The sequence below is a fragment of the Hypanus sabinus genome, chromosome 2 (assembly GCF_030144855.1).
Source record: "Hypanus sabinus isolate sHypSab1 chromosome 2, sHypSab1.hap1, whole genome shotgun sequence".
Lineage (NCBI taxonomy): Eukaryota > Metazoa > Chordata > Chondrichthyes > Myliobatiformes > Dasyatidae > Hypanus > Hypanus sabinus.
Genome location: NC_082707.1, coordinates 43084595 through 43099860, shown reverse-complemented (window position 1 = coordinate 43099860; position 15266 = coordinate 43084595). Strand labels below are relative to the sequence as shown.

The 15266-nt window shown below is 46.3% G+C and overlaps 1 protein-coding gene across 3 annotated transcripts in view; it reads left to right on the top strand.

Moving 5' to 3' along the window:
* The first annotated feature begins 4639 nt into the window (after nucleotides 1-4639).
* mccc1 (methylcrotonyl-CoA carboxylase subunit) overlaps nucleotides 4640-15266 on the top strand; it is an 80027-nt gene continuing 69400 nt past the window's right edge. Inside the window, exon 1 of one of the 3 annotated variants that reach the window (XM_059944901.1) lies at nucleotides 4640-4928. In XM_059944901.1, coding sequence (XP_059800884.1) covers nucleotides 4870-4928 — 59 coding nt within the window. In that variant the 5' untranslated portion in view covers nucleotides 4640-4869. Of the gene's footprint in view, nucleotides 4929-8319; nucleotides 8553-15266 lie in introns of those variants that run through there. The other 2 variants (XM_059944894.1, XM_059944907.1) reach the window with 2 other exon arrangements.

Genomic DNA, 15266 nt, shown 5'->3' with positions numbered 1-15266 from the left:
CCTGTATCATCTGTGCCAGGCATAACCCTGGTAAGGGCATAAAGCTACAGCTGGCAAACCCAGCCAGAAGATCCTGAGTAAACATCTAGATGGACTTCATGGGGCCCCTGCCAAAAACAGGAGGAAAAGCTACAGTCTAGTAATTGTGGATCACTTCACACGGTGGGTAGAGGCTTTCCCAACAAGGGACTGCACCGCCAGAAGCAGTGGTAGAAAAGGTGAACTGAACAAATAAAAATGTCTTAACCAAAGCTCTAGCTGAGACAGGAAAGACATGGGTTGATGCATTACCAGGAATCCTGATGGGATTGCAAACAACCTCAAACTGCACACTGGGTCTCAGCCTTTATTAATTATTGATGCAACAAGGAATGTGATTCCCTTATGGGGTAATTACAGGTTGTGGTGAGCCTAGGACTTAAAAGGATAGAATGACATAGTACGTGAAAGACCTTGATAACCAACTTAAAGTGTTGAAGGACTTAGCAAAACAACAAAAGCATATTGCTGATCAGAGGGAGCCTGAGGGAAAGGAGATAGTGCTCCCAAAGCCGGGTGACCAAGTCATGGTGAGGGTGCTACCTGAAAGGGCAGGGTTTGTTCCCAGATGGATAGGACCACAGACAGTGCTCTTAACAAGTGACTCTTTGTGTGCAGACTTGGCAAGGCAGCCGGTGAAAACCATACAACTCACCTTCCTGTTGCTCCCACAGACAGAACGTGGGATCAAGTGTACCCAGTAACCATGTAAGTATAGAGAACCTAAGAGATGAACACCAGCTGGCCACACCAGACCTGACCATAGTTGATGAAAACACACCCACAGCAAACATAAGGGCAGCAGACATCAAGAGCATGACAGAAACCTGTGAAAAGCATGCTGAAGTGTAATGGTAAAAGAACAGATACTGGGGAAAATAGATGGGGAGGGGTTTAAGATAGAGAGAGCAGGTTCCACAATTTCAATAGCATGGCAGATCGAGAAAGATTACACATGGCATCTGAAGAGTCACCCCAGCCTGAATGGTGAGTGAATACAAGTGAGCTGGGCCCTTACAGTGGTGGCCGACAGTCATCGACTGGACAGTTTGGATGGGGTGCCAATGGGAGACATCCTTGCAGTCACCAACCCCTTCCTGTAGATCGATGAGAAGGCCTGTGAGCCTAATACATTTACCTTGCTGGTGCCCCTGGAAAGAGAGTTTTAGCTACGAGAGAACAAAGGGGTAAAGACAAAGAATGTACTTAAAGCAGCAATTGGCCGGCACAGGAAGAGCCAACAGCTATACAAATGAAGCTGCATTTCTAAAAAGTGTTGTTCAAATTTCTGGAGCAATCACTGGTTAGCATTTCGCAGGAAGTCATTATGAATGATAGGGTAGATGTAGATGCACATAGAGTAACTTGGAGGATTCTGGAACTGGGAATTTCTGCTGTCCTATTTCAGTACAATCTGCTTAAGGTTGGTCTTTCCTGGTACAGAATGCCTGCTGTATCTTGTTCTGTCAAATAATTAGGCTGCTTTACATCTAACAGTACTTGCCTCTGGTGACTTCACAACAGTCAGTAAGGCAATACATCATGTCTAACCAAACTTTATACAAAGAGGTTACCAATAAGGCAGATGAAGGAAAGTGGGCAGATATTGTCTACAAGGCCTTTTACAAATCCCATTTGGGACCAGAAGTTAAGTCATTTAGCATTCAGATTGAAGTAATCAATTGGATATGACACTGGTAGTAGATGGTTGTCTTTGACTGGAGACACATGAATGACCAGTGGCTGCCACAGAGATTGGTGGTGGGCCTGCTGTTGCTCATCTATAATTAATAATTTAGATGTTAATATGGTAAACTATGGTAACCAAAATTGGAAGCATATTGGAAAACAAGGAAAACTATTAAAGCTTGCAGTGTGTTCTTGACCACAAGGGAAAATAGGCTGAAAGATGGAAGTGTGAGTTGTTGAACTTTCGGAGGAGAAACTAAGGTAAGACTTATATAGTGAATGGTAGGGCTCTGGGATGTGTGGTAAAACCCATGGACCTGGGAAATCAGTTCCATAATTCCTTGAAAGAGGTATCACTTAGATGGGTTAGTAAAGAGAGCTTTTAGCACAATGACCTTCACAAATGAGGCCATTTAGTACAGGGTGTTAAGGCTGATTTATACTTCTGCATCAAATGAACGGCGTAGGTATGACGTAGCCACATAACCTACGCTGTACCCTACGCCATAGCCTGACGCACACCTCTCCAAAAATGTAACTGTGCATCACAGCGACGTAGACTGCAACAACTGTAATTGGTCAGCATGGCAGCATCGCATTTCCTCCTGTCTACAGGCATACTGTGCATACACTGATGCAAAATAAATGGTTGGAGACAATGAACCAAATCATCAAATCTATCTGCTGAAATGCACTTCCTCGTCCATGTCTCTCAGTGGCAGGACAAGCAAAGAAAATTCACCCTCCTTTTGCCTCAATCCGTTCAATGGTTGTATACAGCATCTCCTGTGACATCTTCTCTCTTTTCTTCGTTGCAGTAATTTCAATAAAAGTAACCCTTATTCAACATTTATTAGCTCCAACATGATGTGCTCAGTCACCATTGTTTGAAGTATACAAAGGAACTCTACACAGTGGCATAGAAACCCCACCACCAACTAGCGTTTTGGCGATGAATTGCAGAGTGACGCAGACACACTAACACATAGGTATAAATGCTCACAATGGCACAGGCCACTTACAGAGGCTAAGGCGTGGCCTACTACACAGAAGTATAAATCAGCCTTTATTTTGAAGTCGTACACGACATTATTGAGCCAAATTTAGAGTACTGTGTGCAGTCCTAGTCACACCTACAGAAAAGATGTAAATAAGCTTGAAAGAGTGCAGAGAAAATTAACAAGGATGTTGCCAGGACTTGAGGGAGTGAGTTATAAGAAAAAGCTGATAAGGTTAGGACTTTATTCCCTGGATCACTGGAGAATGAGGGAAGATCTTATAGAGGTATACAAAATGAAGTTGTTAAGATATGCAAGCTTTTTCCCCTTAAATTGGGTGAGACTAGAAGTAGGGTGAAAGGTGAAAAATTGAAGGGAAATCTGGGGTAAACCTCTTCACTCAGAAGATGCCACAAGTTTGGAATGAGCTGCAAACAGAAGTCATAGTTGTGGGTTCAAGTGTAAGTTTAGGTAGGTACATGGATGAGAGGTGTTTGGATGGATATGGTCCAGGTGCAAGTAGGTGGATTGGATTGGAATGGACTAGAGCAGCCAAAGGGGCTGTTTCTGTGCTGTTGTGCTCTATGACTCCATACATTCAAGAGTTTGCTTTTGTCATAAAAGTTTCTGCTTGACAACTTCTGATCAGATTTGGGCTCTGCCACCATATATGCCCAGCTGTCCCTCGTGGAGGTCATCGTGCTGTGTACAATTTTCACATCAGATTTTTTCTTATGAATGTTGCTTAATGATGTTGTGTGCCTGTGATGCTGCTACAATACGCTTTTACATAGACCAGTAGAGCACAGGGAAAAGCCCTTCGGTCCACAAAGATCGATCCCAATAAATTAATGGAAAAGGATCTAGTGCATATATGACGTACAACTCTTCTCTGGCTTCTAGGTTTAGATTTTAGCCGCCGTTTTCATGACAAACTCCCCCATCTTCATCAGGGATGATGCCTGGGCACGTCTAGTCCGGTGGTAGTTATATACACAACTCCCGTCGTCCATTCCTCCCGATGCTTAGTCCTCAATCAGTGAGATTCCCACTGTCCGACGTTGTTTAAAATCATATTGTAGTTCTTAATTAGAGCGAGACCTTAATCTGTTAAAATTCTTATTCTCTAGCCTTAGGGAGTATATATACCATCGGACTAGACGTCCAGGCATCATCCCTGATGAGGATGGCGGACTTCTCATCGAAATGTTGTTAAAATCGAACCTGAGAAGAATATACACGTCAAAATAAATTAATCAAATGGTACACTAACCCCTCATGCCAACACAATATCTCTGTCCTCACATTCGTAGCCTATATAAACGTCTCTTGAAAGCACCTGAAGTATCGGTCTCCACCGCCACTCCAGTTGGTGTAAAGTACATCGCCTTTGAAATCATCCCCCCTCACCTTAAATACCTGTCCTCGGGTATTAGACACTGCGCACTCTTCCCTGCTCGCCACTCCCCCCTCCTCCTCTCTCTCCTCCTCCTCCCTCCCTCCTCCCCTCGCTGCTCCTCCTCCTCCTCCCCCACCTCCCTCTCTCCTCCCCCACCTCCCTCTCTCCTCCTCCTCCCTCCCCCCTCGCTCCTCCTCCCCCCTCGCTCCTCCTCCCCCACCTCCCTCTCTCCTCCTCCCCCACCTCCCTCTCTCCTCCTCCCTCGCTCCTCCTCCCTCCCCCTCCCCCTCGCTCCTCCTCCCTCCCCCTCCCCCTCGCTCCTCCTCCCCCCCCACCTCCCTCGCTCCTCCTCCTCCCTCGCTCCTCCTCCTCCCTCCTCGCTCGGTCACCTCCGCCGCGCCAACTGAAGGTCGCGTTACCTGCTGACGTCAAACCAGGCGGGCTTTCGGCCCTTTAAGCGAGTCCCTCCAAATCCGATTGGCTGCATGGTTTCTGTTGTTGGAAAGCGATTGGCTCGTTCCCAGTGACCGCGCTACGGGTCGGCTAGAGGGACTAGAACACCGTCGGGAAGTTTGAGTGTAAAATAAGCACAAATTCGTACATTTATTTTTCGGTTTCAGACAATAATCAACTCTTGATAACCACAGCATCATAAGCACGGAGCAATTTGGTTTCAGATATCTTTAATTTGGGATTGCAACAGGAGGTCCTCTTCTCTTTGTCCCTCCCTATCAAGTTTCGAGCATGGCGGCGGTGCTAGTGAATGAGCTACTGCTGCGCTGGCTGAGGAGGAACCTGAAAAAGTGAGTGTCCGGGGCTCGCTGAGGGGTGTGATCGGCCAGCGGAGCTGGGAGAGGCTCCAGCCGCAGTATGAGTGACTGACACAGCTGCAGGTCAGAGATTCTGCAGATGTTGGAATTTAATCCTGAGCAACACAAAAGTGCTGGAGGTGCTCAGCAGGCCAGGCAGTATCTGCGGAGGGGAATAAACAGGCGACATCTCGGGCCGAGACCCTTCATCTGGAAGGGCGAAGGAGCCAGAATAAGAAGATGGAGGGAGGGGGAGAACCAGGTAAGGGGGAAAGTGGAGGAATGAAGTGGAAGCTGAGAGATGATAGGTGGAAAAGGTAAAGGGGTGAAGTAGAAATCTGGTAGGATAGGAGAGTGACCATTGGAGAAAGGGAAGGAGGAGGGGTACTAAAGGGAAATGATGGGCAGGTAAGGAGAGAAGAAGGTGTACAAAGGGAGACAGAATGAGGAAATAGAAAAGGAGAGAAGATGAGGCTGAAGCATTTACTGGAAGTTAGATAGATTAATGTTGATGCTGTCAGTTTGGAAGTTACCCAGATCGATTATGAGCTGTAGTTCCTCCAACCTGAGAATGGCAGTGATATTGGGATGTACAATTAAAATGTGTGGCCATGGGGAAACACATTTCACCTCCTCCCTCACCATCATTCAGGCTACAAACAGCCCTTCCAGGTAAGGTGACACCTCACCTGCAAATCTGGCAGGGTTTTCTCCTGTACTGGGTGCTCCTGGTGCAGCCTTCTCAACATTGTTGCAACCTGATGTAGATTGGTGGGGGGCACTTTGTCAAGCAATTTCACTCTGTCTGCCACAGCAGGCAGGGTTTCCTGGTGGCCAGCCTTTTTAATTCTACCTCCCATTCCCTTTCTGACATGTCAGCCCATGGCCGCCTCTACTACCATGAAGAGGCCACTCTCAAGTTGGAGGAGGAAAGTCTCACCGTCTGGGTAGCCTACAACCTGACAGCAGGAACATCAATTTGTATAACTTCCAGTAATTGTTCCTGCTTCTTTCCATTCCCCATTCTGGCTCCCCTTTTACATCCCCTCTTCTCACCTGTCCATTACCTCCCTCTGGTTCCCCTTCTCCTTCACTATCTCCCATGATTCACTCTCCTCTCCTATAAAATTACTTCTTCTTCAGCCTTTTCTACCTATCATCTCTCACCTTCTTACTTCATTCCCCCCCCCTTCCCCCAGCCCACTCACCTGGCTTCACCTATCACCTGCTGGCTTGCACTTCTTCCCCTCCTTTCAACTTCTTCCCATTTCCTTTCCGGTCCTGATGAAGGACCTCAAACTGAAGTGTAGTCTGTTTATTCCCCTCCATAGATGCTGCCTGATCTGCTGAGTTCCTCCAGCATTTTGTGTGTGTTGATCAAGATTTCTAGCAGCTACAGAATCTCTTGTTTTTGATAGGAGAGGACAGTGGATCGTGGAATAAAGAGAAGGGGGTGGGAAACCAGAGGGAGGTTCTGGGTAGGTCATGAGGTCTTGTTTTGTTTCTCTGCAAAGTTGTTGCCCAGCATTTTGTGTGAGCTGCAGATTTCCTTACCATTGCTCTCATGTGCTTGGGTACCAGGTTGCAGGTCAACCTAGTGTTGGTTCTGGGTTTCTTAGATGCTAGGCTGCGGCTTGCCCAGATGTTTGGTTGGGACTTGCCTTGGGCCAAGTCTGAAGAAAGGAAATTATAGATCAGTTAGTCTGACCGCAGTGGTTGGGAAGATATTGAGTCAATTGTTAAGGATATGGTTTCAGGGTACTTGGAGGTATATGATAAAATAGGCTGTAGTCTGCATTGGTTTCCTCAGGGAAAATCTTGTCTGACAAATCTGCTGGAATAACAAGCAGGATAGACAAAGGAAAATCAGTTGATGTTGCGTACTTGGATTTTCAGAAGACCTTTGACAAGGTGCCACACATGAGGTGGCTTAACAAGCTACAAGCCCATGGTATTACAGGAAAGATTCTAGCATGGATAAAGCAGTGGCTGATTAGCAGGAGGCAAGAGTGGGAATAAAGGGAGCCTTTCCTGGTTGGCTGCTGGTGACTATTGATGTTCCAGAGGGGTCAGTGTTGGGACTGAATCTTTTTTACATTATATATCAACAATTTGGATGATGGAATTGATGGTTTTGTTGCAAATTTTGCAATGATAACAAAGACGTGGAGGAGCAGGTAATTTTGAGGAAGTAGAGCGGCTACAGAAGGACTAGATTAGGAGGACGGGCAAAGAAGTGACATGTAATACAGTGTTGGGAAGTGTATGGTCATGCACTTTGGTAGAAGAAATGAAAGGGTTTACTGTTTTCTAAAAAGAGAAAAAATGCAAAAACCTGAGATGCAAAGGGACTTGGGGGTCCTTCTGCAGGATTCCCTAAAGGTTAATTTGCAGGTTGAGTCAGTGGTAAGGAAAGCAAATGCAATGTCAGCATTCGTTTCAAGAGGACCAGAATATAAAAGCAAGGATGTAATGTTGAAGCTTTATAAAGCACTGGTGAGGCCTCACGTGGAATATTGTGAGCAGTTTTGGGCACCTTTAGAAAGGATGTGCTGAAGCTGGAGTGGTTTCAAAGGCGGTTCACAAAAATATTCCAGGACTAAGCGGCTTGTCATGTGAAGAGTGTTTGATGGCTCTGGGCCTGTATTCACTAGAATTCAGAAGAATGAGGGGTGACCTCATTGAAACATATCGAATGGAGAAAGGATAAAGTGGATGTAGAGAGGATGTTCCCTATGATGGGAGAGTCTAAGACTAGAGGACACAGCCTCAGAATAGTGGGGCGTCACTTTAGAATGAAGATGAGGAGGAACTTCTTTAGCTAGACAGTGGTGAATCTCTGGAATTCGCTGCCACAGCAGCTGTGGAGCCAAGTCTTTATGTATATTTAAGGCAGAGATTGATTGATTCTTGATTGGTCAGGACATGAAGGGATACAGGGGGAGGGCAGGAGATTGGGGCTGAGAGAGAAAATTGGATCAGCCATGGTGATATGGCAGAACAGACTCGATGGGCTGAATGGCCTTATTCTGCTCCTATATCTTGGGGTCTAAGTTGTAACTTCCCCAAGTTGCTGAAGTGTCAGGCTTTGGATTAGCCTCAGTACTAGGCTGTGGGGTTCCCAGGCTCTGGGTGCTGTACTGCAGGTTCTCAATATACCACACCGTAAGCCTCCAGGTCTTCAGGATTCTTGGGCGCTGCCTCTGATTTTCATTGCAATATGGTGGGTTTGCATTGGTTAACATTGGTGCATGGCAGTGAAACAAACACTAAAGCTTCCTTGCCCTGATTGAGGGGTGGGGAGAATTAGCTGGGCCTGTGCAGGGTGTCGTGGACTATTCAGAAATCTGATGGCAGATGGAGGAAGCTCTTTCTGAATCTTTTGAGTGTGGGTTTTCATGCTCCTGTACTTTCTTGATGGTAGTAGTGAGATAAGGGCCCTTAGTGATGGATGCTGCCTTTTTGAGGCACTGCCCATTGAGGATGCCCTCAGTGGTTGAGTGTGTTGTGTCCATAATGGACTTTCTGAATACGCAGTACGGAGTTCTGTGGACTCTTGTGATCCAGGCTGTGAAGCACCCTGTCAGAATGCTCACTACCATTCAGCTGTAGAAATTTGTAAGTGTCTTCGGTGACATTGAGGCATTGGTTTTAAGACTGTTTCTTGTTTACTGTATTTTGTTTTTATTAAAATAAAAAAAACTAAAATCATTGGTGTATACATAAAAACAAATGTAATGGAAATGGGGTAAACTATTCAACCCCTTAAACCTGCTTTATCATTTAATGACCTCAACTCTACATTTCAAACTTAGCTATGGTAATCTTTCGCTTCAGATTTATCAATAATCTTTCAACTTCTGCCTTCATATTCAAAAGTTTCTGTTCCCTCTGGGGAAGGAAATTTCAAAGACATGGTTTTTAGAGGGGGGTTTTAAAAATTCCCCTTTCCGGTCAAGACACCTCGGGAACTTTTAAGTTTCCCTAACTGGAGGTTTTTGCTGAGATCTGTGGGTTCACCACATCATGGGCAAGTATCTTCTTCTGCTGGTCTTACATTATGCCAGAAAAATAGACTAGGTAATAGTAATGGAGAATTTCTTGCTTTTTTCCAAATATATTCATATAATAGGGTTGGTGGAAATCTGGTTTAATGTTTCCTCACAATATTAGCAGTAAATTAGCCAGTAGAGCAATGGGCCATCGTAGTATGGTATTAATACTGGACCAAGCTATTTGTCTAGTTGATGTTGTCAAGTTTGTGTTGGCAGTGTGGGGGCACCCAATAAATCAGAGCTATGGGGATCACATTAGTCAAAGTTGCATCATTCAGTAAAGTTAAGCAAGTGAACTCGCTCTCTCGAATTGAAAGGAGTTTATTATTGTCTCATGCACTGAGGTACAGTGAAAAGCTTGTCTTGCACCCTGTTCACACAGATTAATTCATTGCACCGTACATTGAAGCAGATCAAGGTAAAGAAATAACGGAATGCAGGATAAAGTGCAGTGCAGGTAGACAGTAATGTGCAAGGTCATAACAAGGTTGATTGTACAAGGACACCTTTCAATCTCTTATAAAAGTGGGGTGGAAGTTCTCCTCCAGCTTAGAGATACATACTTCCCTTCAGGCTTTTGTATCTTTTGCCCGATGGGGGAAGAGGGAATGTCTGGGGTGAGAGGAGTCTTTGATTATGCTGCACTGAGGCAGCAATAGAAAGCATGGTTTCTGTAACGTGGTGAGCTGCATCCACAACTCTCTGCAGTCACGGGCAGTTGCCATGTCAAGTTGGGATGCTTTCTGTGGTGGTTTGATAAAAGTTGGTAAGGGTCAGCGGGGACTTGCCACGTTTCTTACCCTCCTGAGGATGCAGAGGCATTGGTGAACTTTCCTGCTTTTGGTGTCTACATGGTTGAACCGGGATATATTATTGATGATGTTCACTCCTAGGAACTTTAAGCTCTCGACCTGTTGATGGAAACAGGAGCATGTGAAATCCCCTTCTTCCTGAAGTCAATGACCAGCATTTATTTTTTGCTGACATTGATAGAAAGTTTGTTATCATGACACCATGTCACTAAGCTCTCTATACCTTTACTGTACTCTGACTGTTACAACTTGAAGCTGGCCTACTATGGTGTATTATCTGTAAACTCATAGATAGACTTAAAGCAGAATCTAGCCACGCAGTCATGAATGTGCTGAGAGTAGAGTAGAGGGCTCAGGATGCAGTCTTGTAGGGCACCATTGTTGAGAATAATTGTGGTGGAGATATTCCTTACAGTTTGCAGACTATTGGTCAGGAAATCGAGGATCCAGTTACAGAGTGAATTATTCACTTCCAGGTCTTGGAGTTTGGGGTTGAATTATAGAATTGAGGGCAGAGCAGTTGTCGGTAAACTATAGTCTGATATAGGTGTCTTTATTGTCCACCTGCTCCAGAGCTGAGTGTAGGGCCAGGGAGATGGCATCTGCTGTAGACTTGTTTTGGCAGTAGGTCTACAGAGATACCTGCTCCAGAGCTGAGTGTAGGGCCAGGGAGATGGCATCTGCTGTAGACCTGTTTTGGCAGTAGGTCTACAGAGATACCTGCTCCAGAGCTGAGTGTAGGGCCAGGGAGATGGCATCTGCTGTAGACCTGTTTTGGCAGTAGGTCTACAGAGATACCTGCTCCAGAGCTGAGTGTAGGGCCAGGGAGATGGCATCTGCTGTAGACCTGTTTTGGCAGTAGGTCTACAGAGATACCTGCTCCAGAGCTGAGTGTAGGGCCAGGGAGATGGCGTCTACCCTTCGGCCTCTCAAGCTGTGCCACCCAGCAGTCCCCAATTTAATCCCTGGCATAATCACAGGACAATTTATAATGACCACTTAACCGACCAACCGGTACGTCTTCGGACTGTGGGAGGAAACCGGAGAACCCGAGGAAACCCATGCGGTCGTTACAGGTAGTGGTGGGAATTGAACCTGGGTCACCTGTACTGTAAAGTGTTGTGCTAACCACCACACTACCATGCCACTCTGGAAGCGGTTGTCTAATTGTCTAGAAGGCTGGAATGCATGCCATAACCAGCCTCTCGAAGCACTTCATGATGGTAGATGCAAGAGCCACTGGGCAGAAGTCATTAGGGTGTTTTTCTTGTTTTTCTTAGGCACCGGGATGGTAGTGGCCTTCTAAAAACAGGGGGCAACCTCATACTGAAGCGGAGGGATTAAAGATGTCTGCAAATAATCAGCATCTGCACAGGATCTAAGGACTTGGCCAGGAACGTCATCTGGGCCGGATGCTTTCCATGCAGCAGACTCTCCAGCAGACTGATCTTGCATCCACAATGGTTGCTGTGGGTTCAGTTGCACTGGAGGCTGTCAGGGTGGGTGGTGACATGCCAATCCTGTTATGTTCAGAGCATGCAAGATCATCGGGATGTGTTGTTATCAGCGATGCTGCCTGACTTAGTTATGTAGCTCATTATAGAACGTAATCCCTGCAACAACTGACAGCTGGTTGCAACTTGACTTTGGACTGGGACAGTCTCTTGCCATTTCTGATAGTTTTATTATGTGTAAGTTACTGGAAATATGCTTTACTTTTACCAATCATAAGATTTTTGACAGCTGGAACAATCCTGTGACTGTCAAAGCAGGTTACCTATAATTTCTTCAAATAGCTATCTAAATGTACTTATAGTATGCTGTGTGAAATACAGAGTGTTGCAAATGCAGAATCTTTAGGATTTGTAAAGAAACTTGATTCTTGCTGCTCTGTGAGATTTATTCATCTGCATTAAACAGAGGCTGCAACTGACTGATTGCCAACTCACTTTCGTGAACTTCAAGTCTAATACTATTTGCTTTTATTGTTTGCGCAATTTGTGTTTTTCTCTCTGGACGTCAGGTGTTTGACATTCTTCTTTTCTTTTAATAAGTTCTATTGGGTTTCTTTGTTTTGTGGCTGCCTGTAGGGAGATGAATCTCAAGGTTGTATAGTTTACATACTTTAATAATAATTGTACTTTGATTATGTGAAAGAACAAATAGACCTTACGTAGTTAAAGAGATTGTTATTTATGAAAGTAAAAATCCACAGAAGTACCTTCAACTGAAAGGGGTCAATAATGTATTCTAAATAAATGTGGATTATCTGTAAATGTATGGTATAATTTTGCTCTAAAATAGGAGAGAATATAATCCTTAATTACAAGTGGTTATTTGTACCAAAAAAGACTATTCCTTATCAATCTCTGATATTTTACTTATATTAAGAGTCATGACAATTTAAAAAAATTTATAATAATTTTATAGGACAGAAATAGATAATAGGAAGGTTCTTAAAAAAAAACTTGACAGTCTTTAAAGTAGAAAGATGACCTGGCTCAGATTGGATGCATTCTAAACCTTGAAAGTGTAGATGTTGCGGAGACTCGGGCCAATATCTTACCCTTCAGGTGCCAGAGACCTGCAAGATCACTAAAGTTATACCATTCGTTTAAAGAAAGAGTGAGGATAAATCTGACAAAGATGGGCATTGAGCCTAAAACAGTCTAGGGCAAAATTAATTGGCATTTTAGCATTCAAAAGCATGAAATATTGAACATTAACACATATTAAAAAAACTGTGGATTGTGCTATATTCTTAGAGCCTATTATCATTACCTGTCCTCAGCAAAGAAAATTCATTTGATCTCTCTGTCCTATGCATTCCTTTGTGACTATTATAACATCTCCTGTTCCTTGCTGAGTTCTCAGGAATAAGTGACATCCCAATTATTATACCGGGGAGATACTTGAACCTCACAAACTGAACTTCTGTGCCAGTAACATTATCAGAGCTACTTTGATCAAAGTTACTAATGGCATCCACAGTGATCTTTAACAAAGATAATCTATTACTCTTTGGCTTTCTTGCCTTTTAAAACCGGTCATACTGCCCAATGTTATTCTCTGCACTGGATCACACTGCATTTGCTTGGTTCTTTCCCTAGCTACCCAGTCCCACCTACAGAATTGTCATTTGTGTGGTACAGCGATGTAGCTGGTAGAGTCTTTGCATCTCTTTGCCAAGTGTTGAATTTGCCTTTTCTCCCTGTGTTCACGTGAGTTTCCTTCAGGGGATCCACTTTCCTCATGCATCTGGAGTATGTTAGTTGGCCATTCTAAATTGTCTCCAGTGTGTGGGTGAGTTAGTTGATAATGTGGGGAGAATAAAGAATGGGTTTAATGTGGAATTAATGTAAATGGACGGATGACAATTGTTGTGGGCTGAAGGACCTGTTTCTCTCTGGCATTTCCCTACGACTCTGTGACTCTGGGGCATCTCTTCCTGGGATTGCTGTGATATATTTAGTGTCATGCAGAAACACAGCCTTGTCTCTCCTATTTCACATCAATGTGCTTGTCGTCAGAAGCATCACACCCGCACCAGGAGCTGGTTTCCTTATGTACAGTATGCTGAAAGCAGCAAACTTTACCACAGCATCACTTCTCTTGACTTACAGTCGCAGAGCTCTACACCAGAGAAACAACCCTTCGGCCCTTCTAGTCCATGCTGAACTGCTATTCTGCTTAGTCCCATCAACCAGCACCTGGACCATATCCCTCCATACACCTCCCGTGCATGTACTTATCCAATGCGATCTTAGAAATGTTGAAATTGAATGCACGAGCAGCTCGTGCCACACGCTCACCACCCTCTGAGTTCAATAGCTCCATCTAATACCTGAGAATGTAATCAATATACAACCTGAAATCCTTGTTCTTCATAGACAACCAGGAAAACAGAAGGAATGAGTGACAGTAAAAATGTCAGAACCCCAAAGCCCCTTACCCCCATACACACAAGCAACAGCAAAGCTTCAACCCTACCCCTCCCCCACTTACTTCAGCAAAACGCATCAGCACCCGCCGCCCACCAAGCATGCAATAGGAAAGCCCCTGATAAAGATTATGTTCTGCAGTACAACAAACTAATCATTCACCTGACAATTTGACGTACCACAGGCGCGCGCCCTCATTCTCCCCTTTCCCCTCTCTTCTCCCCCTCTCTTCTCCCCCTCTCTTCTCCCCCTCTCTTCTCCCCCTCTCTTCTCCCCCTCTCTTCTCCCCCTCTCTTCTCCCCCTCTCTTCTCCCCCTCTCTTCTCCCCCTCTCTTCTCCCCCTCTCTTCTCCCCCTCTCTTCTCCCCCTCTCTTCTCCCCCTCTCTTCTCCCCCCTCTCTTCTCCCCCCTCTCTTCTCCCCCCTCTCTTCTCCCCCCTCTCTTCTCCCCCCTCTCTTCTCCCCCCTCTCTTCTCCCCCCTCTCTTCTCCCCCCTCTCTTCTCCCCCCTCTCTTCTCCCCCCTCTCTTCTCCCCCCTCTCTTCTCCCCCCTCTCTTCTCCCCCCTCTCTTCCCCCTCTCTTCTCCCCCCTCTCTTCTCCCCCTCTCTTCTCCCCCCTCTCTTCTCCCCCCTCTCTTCTCCCCCCTCTCTTCTCCCCCCTCTCTTCTCCCCCCTCTCTTCTCCCCCCTCTCTTCTCCCCCCTCTCTTCTCCCCCCTCTCTTCTCCCCCCTCTCTTCTCCCCCCTCTCTTCTCCCCCCTCTCTTCTCCCCCCTCTCTTCTCCCCCCTCTCTTCTCCCCCCTCTCTTCTCCCCCCTCTCTTCTCCCCCCTCTCTTCTCCCCCCTCTCTTCTCCCCCCTCTCTTCTCCCCCCTCTCTTCTCCCCCCTCTCTTCTCCCCCCTCTCTTCTCCCCCCTCTCTTCTCCCCCCTCTCTTCTCCCCCCTCTCTTCTCCCCCTCTCTTCTCCCCCCTCTCTTCCCCCTCTCTTCCCCCTCTCTTCTCCCCCCTCTCTTCTCCCCCCTCTCTTCTCCCCCCTCTCTTCTCCCCCCTCTCTTCTCCCCCCTCTCTTCTCCCCCCTCTCTTCTCCCCCCTCTCTTCTCCCCCCTCTCTTCTCCCCCCTCTCTTCTCCCCCCTCTCTTCTCCCCCCTCTCTTCTCCCCCCTCCCCCCTCTCTTCTCCCCCCTCTCTTCTCCCCCCTCTCTTCTCCCCCCTCTCTTCTCCCCCCTCTCTTCTCCCCCCTCTCTTCTCCCCCCTCTCTTCTCCCCCCTCTCTTCTCCCCCCTCTCTTCTCCCCCCTCTCTTCTCCCCCCTCTCTTCTCCCCCCTCTCTTCTCCCCCCTCTCTTCTCCCCCCTCTCTTCTCCCCCCTCTCTTCTCCCCCCTCTCTTCTCCCCCCTCTCTTCTCCCCCCTCTCTTCTCCCCCCTCTCTTCTCCCCCCTCTCTTCTCCCCCCTCTCTTCTCCCCCCTCTCTTCTCCCCCCTCTCTTCTCCCCCCTCTCTTCTCCCCCCTCTCTTCTCCCCCCTCTCTTCTCCCCC